Source organism: Physella acuta, unplaced genomic scaffold (assembly GCF_028476545.2).
Source record: "Physella acuta isolate Inbredline_101_S28 unplaced genomic scaffold, ASM2847654v3 ptg001720l, whole genome shotgun sequence".
Lineage (NCBI taxonomy): Eukaryota > Metazoa > Mollusca > Gastropoda > Physidae > Physella > Physella acuta.
In genome coordinates this window covers 1-8160 of record NW_026733232.1, presented here as the reverse complement: position 1 = coordinate 8160, position 8160 = coordinate 1, and the positions used below count along the sequence as shown (strand labels likewise).

Genomic DNA, 8160 nt, shown 5'->3' with positions numbered 1-8160 from the left:
AGTACGATTGAAAAATGTGATAATACTATTTTAATCATAATTTCAAAATGACGTTTCATAATAGGGCTGGTAAGTAGGTCACCAACCAGTTCTATGGCTCATGCTGGTTTTATTGAGCCGTAGAACTGGTTGATGACCTACTTACCAGCCCTATTGAGCCATTGCTTTTTTTTAGTACGTCGTAATTTGAGTGTAAATACTTGAAGCAGAAATAGTTCAATTGTTGCTGGTGTGAGATAACTGTTGTAATTGTATACTGAGTTACAGTACAGTCTATTTTAAGTGTAGCTACAAAACAGTGCTGTGCTTATCATTGTCAGAAAGTTTTGACCCAGCCCGTTCTGTTGTGTTTGGTGTTTTAGTTTTATTCAACAACATGAGAAAAACTTGTTCCAGTGATGCCTGCTGTATGGTGTAATGTTCAAGGTCGAGATCTTTCTTGGCTGTCTCCATCTTGTCAAACACTACAGAGGGAGGAAACATTTCTGCTGGGACTTGAAGGTGGAGGTAGGTGTCCAGTTGGTTGAATATCTACAGAATAAATACACAATCTTATGGTGGGGATAGGTGTCCAGTTGGTTGAATATCTACAGAATAAATATACAATCTAAGGGTGGGGGTAGGTGTCCAGTTGGTTGAATATCTACAGAATAAATACATAATTTAAGGGTGGGGGTCCAGTTGGTTGAATATCTACAGAATAAATACACAATCTAATGGTAGGGTAGGTGTCCAGTTGGTTGAATATCTACAGAATAAATACACAATCTAAGGGTGGGGGTAGGTATCCAGCTGGTTGAATATCTACAGAATAAATACACAAAGGGTAGGGGTAGGTGTCCAGTTGGTTGAATATCTACAGAATAAATACACAATCTAAGGGTGGGGGTAGGTGTCCAGTTGGTTGAATATCTACAGAATAAATACACAATCTAATGGTAGGGTAGGTGTCCAGTTGGTTGAATATCTACAGAATAAATACACAATCTAAGGGTGGGGGTAGGTGTCCAGTTGGTTGAATATCTACAGAATAAATATACAGAGGGTGCTGGTAGGTGTATAATTGGTTGAATATCTACAGAATAAATACACAAAGGGTGGGGGTAGGTGTCCAGTTGGTTGAATATCTACAGAATAAATACACAATCTAAGGGTGGGGGTAGATGTCCAGTTGGTTGAATATCTACAGAATAAATACACAATCTAAGGGTGGAGGTAGGTGTCCAGTTGGTTGAATATCTACAGAATAAATATACAAAGGGTGGGGGTAGGTGTCCAGTTGGTTGAATATCTACAGAATAAATATACAAAGGGTGGGGGTAGGTGTCCAGTTGGTTAAATATCTACAGATAGGGGTAGGTGTCCAGTCGGTTCAATATCTATAGAACAAAAATTATGTTTGGGCTTATTTGTTACCATAGCTAAATAAATGCCTATTCTATGGCGTACTTTTCTTTTCCACAAGCGCAGACGCACGCCCCCTCCCCGATATATATATATATATATATATATATATATATATATATATATATATATATATATATATATATATATATATATATATATATATATATATATATTAGTCATTTTCTTGGTTTCTATAATAAAAAATATTTAAGAATTTAAAATGTGTTGCCCAGAAGCTGTACAACTTAGAGAAATAAGAGAGAATTGTTGGATATATATTTTTATTTATTTTTAATTGCCACGTCGTTGTAGTTCCTAGTTTTTATATTTCCCTCTCACCTCTATCTGATCAAAGAGTTCCTTCAAGTATTTGATCACTTCATCCATGGCATGTCCAGGTTGAGGTTTCAGATGTACAATGATGGTCAAACCTTGGGCGTATTTTGTCTTGAGGTGCTGGGGGGTGCCCAGACACAGGAGCTTGCCCTGAGCCATGATGGTCAGACGGGTGCACAGGGCCTCACACTCCTCCATGCTGGACACAAGACAAAGCAGAGACTATAAATAGTACAATCATCAACTTGAAAAATAGAAGAATTCATTTACCCTTTACAAATACTGAAAAAACTGTGTATGTATGTCAATGTAATTTATTAATTCGATTACGTATTTTATCAATATACATAAGGGGAAGGCTAAAAGGTCACAAGGCAAAGATGACACAGGGCCCCCCCCCCCCCCCAAAAAACCTTATAAAAACAGTTGAACTTTCCGTGGAGCAGGTGAAGTAGAGTTCATCTGTGACAACGGGATATGAAGGGACAGTGTGGTCAGCACTATGTCCAGCCACTTTTAGCTTCCTTAACATGATGCAAACAGCGATAGGATTATAGTTAGAGTTAAATAAATAAAACCATTTATAAACGACTTATATTAAGATCCAAATGTGCATATTTAGCCCCACCTTAACTTTCGTAAACTATGATTTAAAATAAGCTGTAACGGATCATTTGCTTTGGTCCCCTTTCACTCCTATTATTTATCTTTTTCAACCTGTAAAACGTGAGGTCGCTAGTCTAGACGGATTATCACTTTTTCTTTCAGGCATCTCTTTTGATGATGATGATGATAGTGGTGATGATGATGCTGACGATGATGTTGATGACATTGGTGATGATGATGATGATGATGATGATGATGATGATGATGATGATGATGATGATATTGGTGCTGATGATGATGATGATGATGAATATGACGATGATAAAGGTGATAAAGAAGAAGAGGATGATGATATCGGTGATGATGATGATGATGATGAATATGACGATAATAAAGGTGATGAAGAAGATGATGATGATGGTATTGGTGATGATGATGATGATAATGATGATGATGATATTGGTGATGATGATGATGTTGATGATGATGATGATATTGGTGATGATGATGATGATGATGATGATGATGATGATGATGATGATGATGATGATGATGATGATGATGATCATGATGATGATGATGATGATGATCGTGATGTTGATCATGATGATGATAGTTATGTAGGTCCGTTTAAAACAAAAAGAGAAATACAGAAAAAAAAACAAAGAAAATAAACAATGAAAAATGAAATGAAAAGCTATGGCTTAAGAAGCCAGATAAAAATGTCTACCACCTACCATTGGGACGATAAAACTATGGTACAGCCCTGTGCTCTTCTGTCTTGCAGCATGCTCCAGACCATCCTCTTTTCCTTCATATCCATACCAGATGTCGGATCGTCCAATAATAGAAATTGGGGATTCCCAATCAACGCAATCGCAATGGATAATTTACGTTTATCGACTACACTGTAAAACAAGGGTTAAAGTTGAAAAAAATATATACAATTGTCAATGTCTTTTATAAGCAGGAGAAAATGTTGTGGCTTTTAAAATTTAACTCACAACTATTAGGTAGATTATACAAAATAAGTAACATTAATAACATTTATATTTTTATAGACGATACAAACTTTAGCATTGTTTTGACTGACACAAGTTAGCATCAATAATTTACACCGGCTTATAAAAGACAAAATATTCAAATATATTTATTTTCGTAATAGATTCTCAAATTTTGCATATTACTCTTTGCATTTGCCGTAATATCTTTCCAAGAAATATTTACTTGTAAACAGCTGCCATAAAATGTTTACCTTTAATATTTTGCCATACAATGCTCACCGTTAAATGTTTACAGGAGATATTTTGCCATAAAAGTCAACGTCTAACAATTTGCTATAAAAGATATATTTTATCAAAAAAATATGTACAGATTATATTTTGCCATAAAATATTTACCTGTAACGCTTTGCTATGAAATATTTACCTGTAACACTTTGCTATGAAATATTTACCTGTAACACTTTGCTTTAAAAATATTTACCTGTAACACTTTGCCCTTTTGCTTTAAAAAATATTTACCTGTAACACTTTGCTATGAAATATTTACCTATAATATTTTGCTTTAAAAAATATTTACCTGTAACACTTTGCCCTTTTGCTTTAAAAAATATTTACCTGTAACACTTTGCTTTAAAAATATTTACCTGTAACACTTTGCTATGAAATATTTACCTGTAACACTTTGCTTTAAAAAAATATTTACCTGTAACACTTTGCCCTTTTGCTTTAAAAAATATTTACCTGTAACACTTTGCTTTAAAAATATTTACCTGTAACACTTTGCTATGAAATATTTACCTATAATATTTTGCTTTAAAAAATATTTACCTGTAACACTTTGCCCTTTTGCTTTAAAAATATTTACCTGTAACACTTTGCTTTAAAAATATTTACCTGTAACACTTTGCTATGAAATATTTACCTGTAACACTTTGCTTTAAAAAAATATTTACCTGTAACACTTTGCCCTTTTGCTTTAAAAATGTTTACCTGTAACACTTTGCTTTAAAAAATATTTACCTGTAACACTTTGCTTTAAAAATATTTACATGTAACACTGCTTTAAAAAATATTTACCTGTAACACTTTGCCCTTTTGCTATAAAAATATTTACCTGTAATATTTTGCCAGTTTATCAGCATGTGCTTCCAGCATAACTTGTTTAAGTAGGACATTGATGACCTCTTGAAGGTTTTCTTTTGGAATTCCTTTCAACCGCCCGTAGAGCTGAAGGGACTCTCGTCCTGTCAGATCACCATGGAAACCATCTTGTTGGGGACAGTAACCCATATTCTGATAGATCTGATAAAATATGACAAATACGATATATATATATATATATATATATATATATATATATATATATATATATATATATATATATATATATATATTGACAATCAATTAAACTGTTCAAATAGACTAAAATTATTCTACACACGATGAATTATTAACTGTGATATTTTTGTCTGATATATTTTGTCTGAGATCATTAATACATGATATCACATCGTCCCGATACTTTTGGACATAAGATCTCTTTTCAGTCAGGTCATTTGTTCCTGAGATCCTGAGGTATTTTATTTTTGATATTTTGACTGAGGTAATTTATCCAGAGATAATTTGTCACGGAATTATATATATATATATACATATATATATATATATATATATATATATATATATATATATATATATATATATATATATATATATATATATATATATATATATATATATATATATGTATTTATATATATATGTATATATATATATATATACATACATATATATATATATATATATATATATATATATATATATATATATATATATATATATATATATATATATATATATATATATATATATATATATATATATATATATATATATACAGTGTAGCTATATATTATCGACTTGTACAATCAGATGAACAGGGTAGAATCGTTTCACTCACTTTAGAGGAGCTGATTTTAAATTTAATTCCGCTGTAGTAAACATCGCCACTAGAACAACTGAGGTCGTTGTAAAGTAGCTTAAACAGCGCTAACTTCCCACTTCCGTTGGGCCCTAGCAGGCAGAAGCATTCACCTTTTTGGATACCCAAACTGATGTAGTCCACGGCTGAAAAGGACTCCTGCTCTGCCTCATCGCCGACTTTCTTTAAAATCAGCGCATCTGTTCGTGTGAAATTCAAACATACAGAGAATTCTATAAGACAAACATTTGTTGATTTGCGTTTGCGTGGTTTGATGGTGGTGCGTCTAAAAAGGTCATTCAAGACGAGCGAGGTATAAAGCATTATAAAGCTCGTGTTCCTTGATCTAGGTATAAAGCATTATAAAGCTCGTGTTCCTTGATCGAAGTATAAAGCATTATAAAGCTCGTGTTCCTTGATCGAAGTATAAAGCATTATAAAGCTCGTGTTCCTTGATCGAAGTATAAAGCATTATAAAGCTCGTGTTCCTTGATCGAAGTATAAAGCATTATAAAGCTCGTGTTCCTTGATCTAGGTATAAAGCATTATAAAGCTCGTGTTCCTTGATCGAAGTATAAAGCATTATAAAGCTCGTGTTCCTTAATTTAAACGCCTACCTGTCTGAGATAACAGCTGCATGTCTGTATTTAAAATTCGGTTTCTTTCGGCAATGACATCATCATCTAATTGTTCTGTCTTGTCGGTCTTGTCACTCTGGCATAGCCCAGGCACACTGCAAATCATATATAGCATATATATATATATATATATATATATATATATATATATATATATATATATATATATATATATATATATATATATATGCTTTGACCATAGGGGGTTTGACCATAGGGGGTTTGACCACAGCGGAGCTTTGACCATAGGGGTTTTGACCATAGGGGGTTTGACCACATGTGTTTTCTCAGCAGAGGGTCTTTGATCACAGGTGGTCTATCAACTGCTGATATATATATATATATATATATATATATATATATATATATATATATATATATATATATATATATATATATATATATATATATATATATATATACATTATATATAAATTATATAGAAACTATATCTTGATATGTATATTTATACCTAAATGTAGGCTATACGAATACGTATGATATTGTGTGGATATATTTTTGTGTGTGTTTATCGATGACGTCTCTGTCTGAGTACTTGACAAATATCTGTATTCCCATATCTCTGCTGGCACAAAGACTACTTACGTCGATTCGACCAGATGGCAGAAGGCCAAGTGACCCACCAAGACCAGAGTCCAAAAAACCAAGGCAAACAGTAAGGCCGCCGTGACGTATCTAACGATAAGCATGAACAACGGGATCCCTGAAATGTAAACAACGTAACATAGCATATGATAATACCTGAGTTTCTTCCAGGCATCTCTTGGGATGGGCGCGACAGGGGAAGAAGTTCCACCGCCCCCCCCCCCTCCAAAGCGCAATGGAATTTACATAGGAAATATATTCTTTAACAGTGTCCGCCCGGAAATTTTATCCCCCCCCCCCCCCGAAAATTTCAAGTGCCCCCCCCCCTTCCTCCCTTATCCCCCCCCCCCCCCCGAGAAAAAAGTCTGGAAGAAACACTAGGTAACAGCAAACAGTATCTCCTTTATTTAGTAGGTTATGCTACGCTTGTTTATCGTCGATCGAACAATTAAAAAAAATTATCATAAATTAAATCTTCCTCATGAAATTTATTCTCTAAATGCTTAATGAATCGGCATCTTATGATAAATTGCTTGACCGTTTACCTTCCAGCTTTGCTGCGCTGATGTAGTTAACGAAAAAATGAAGATTTGGAGAAATTAGAACAGTGGTTTCTTCAAGGGGTGTAAATCTGTTCACTGAAAAAAAAGTTTTTAACTCGTGATGTTTTCTCAGTAATTAAAACTTTCGGCGTGAAATATAATATATTTTTAATGATATATTTATTAATTTAAAAAAATTTGCAGTTTACATTCAAAGGGCGATAACTGTACTGTTGCTTTTCAGAAAGGGTCTAAATTTATTCTTTTATAAACACAAATAAATTACTCCTTCATTTCATCATGGCTTATTTCCAGAGCAGCATTATTATGACGCTAGACCCTGCAGTGCGAACGGATGGGGTGGGGTGCAGGCCAGGGTCCCAAAAATCGAAAAAAAAAACAACCAAAGACGTTTTTCAGTCTAAAACATTTTTTCCCTAGAGGTTACTTAGCGTCTACCGCCCCCACCCCCGAACGAAATAGAATTTATATAAAAACATATTTTTTTACCAGTATATAAATACCTGCCCTATACTCCACAGGGAGTGATGAGGATTAAGAAATACGAGCCGAGTCGCGGCGTATCATACCATACGCCGCTATTTAGTTGTTTTATTTTCTACTTTTCAGTAATTCATAATTTGTGAATTCGACAGTACCACTGTTGTCACTGAAAATATTTGGTTTAAAACACTATCAGTAAGTCGTTAACTCCCCCCTCTCCTCTTAGCTACCTCCCCTAAGTTTAAAATCGTTTCAAACTAAATTATCTGCCCCTAATAGCCGTCACTAAACCCAGCTCTACGATTGTAAACATTTAGCGTGAACCACAGCTCACCAGACTTCCTAGAGAGGAAGAGAGGGGACTGCAAGGCGCGCTTACAGCTTGTTTTCTAACGTCTCCCAGAAGAGAATTATATATATATATATATATATATATATATATATATATATATATATATATATATATATATATATATATATATATATATAAATACCAAATAGTAAAAAAATGTAAGCAATTAAAATGTTTTAACATT

General features: G+C 33.5%; 2 protein-coding genes across 2 annotated transcripts; both read right to left on the bottom strand.

The window, feature by feature from the left end:
- Window positions 1-238: 238 nt before the first annotated feature.
- Window positions 239-6064, bottom strand: LOC131930117 (phospholipid-transporting ATPase ABCA3-like). Its single transcript, XM_059286492.1, has 6 exons — window positions 5952-6064; window positions 5314-5534; window positions 4468-4655; window positions 3087-3257; window positions 1747-1942; window positions 239-531 (listed from the first exon to the last, which is right to left on the bottom strand). The coding sequence occupies exons 1-6, from the start codon at window positions 5971-5973 to the stop codon at window positions 289-291; spliced, it is 1041 nt and encodes a 346-aa protein (XP_059142475.1). The 5' UTR covers window positions 5974-6064; the 3' UTR covers window positions 239-288.
- Window positions 6065-6574: 510 nt separating this feature from the next.
- On the bottom strand, window positions 6575-7216 carry LOC131930112 (ATP-binding cassette sub-family A member 7; the record flags this gene model as incomplete). The annotated part of the gene is given in 2 exon segments (XM_059286487.1): window positions 6575-6696; window positions 7124-7216. Coding segments are annotated over 2 exon segments (215 nt in total), but the record flags the coding sequence as incomplete, so codon positions are not given.
- Window positions 7217-8160: the final 944 nt, after the last annotated feature.

Coding starts and splice junctions, on each gene's coding strand:
- LOC131930117 (XM_059286492.1), bottom strand. CDS start 5,973: ATGCAGCTGTTATCTCAGACAG. Junction 5,535..5,951: donor GCAGCTGTTATCTCAGACAG/GTAGGCGTTTAA, acceptor TCACACGAACAG/ATGCGCTGATTTTAAAGAAA. Junction 3,258..4,467: donor AAACTGGCAAAATATTACAG/GTAAATATTTTT, acceptor CTTGTTTTACAG/TGTAGTCGATAAACGTAAAT.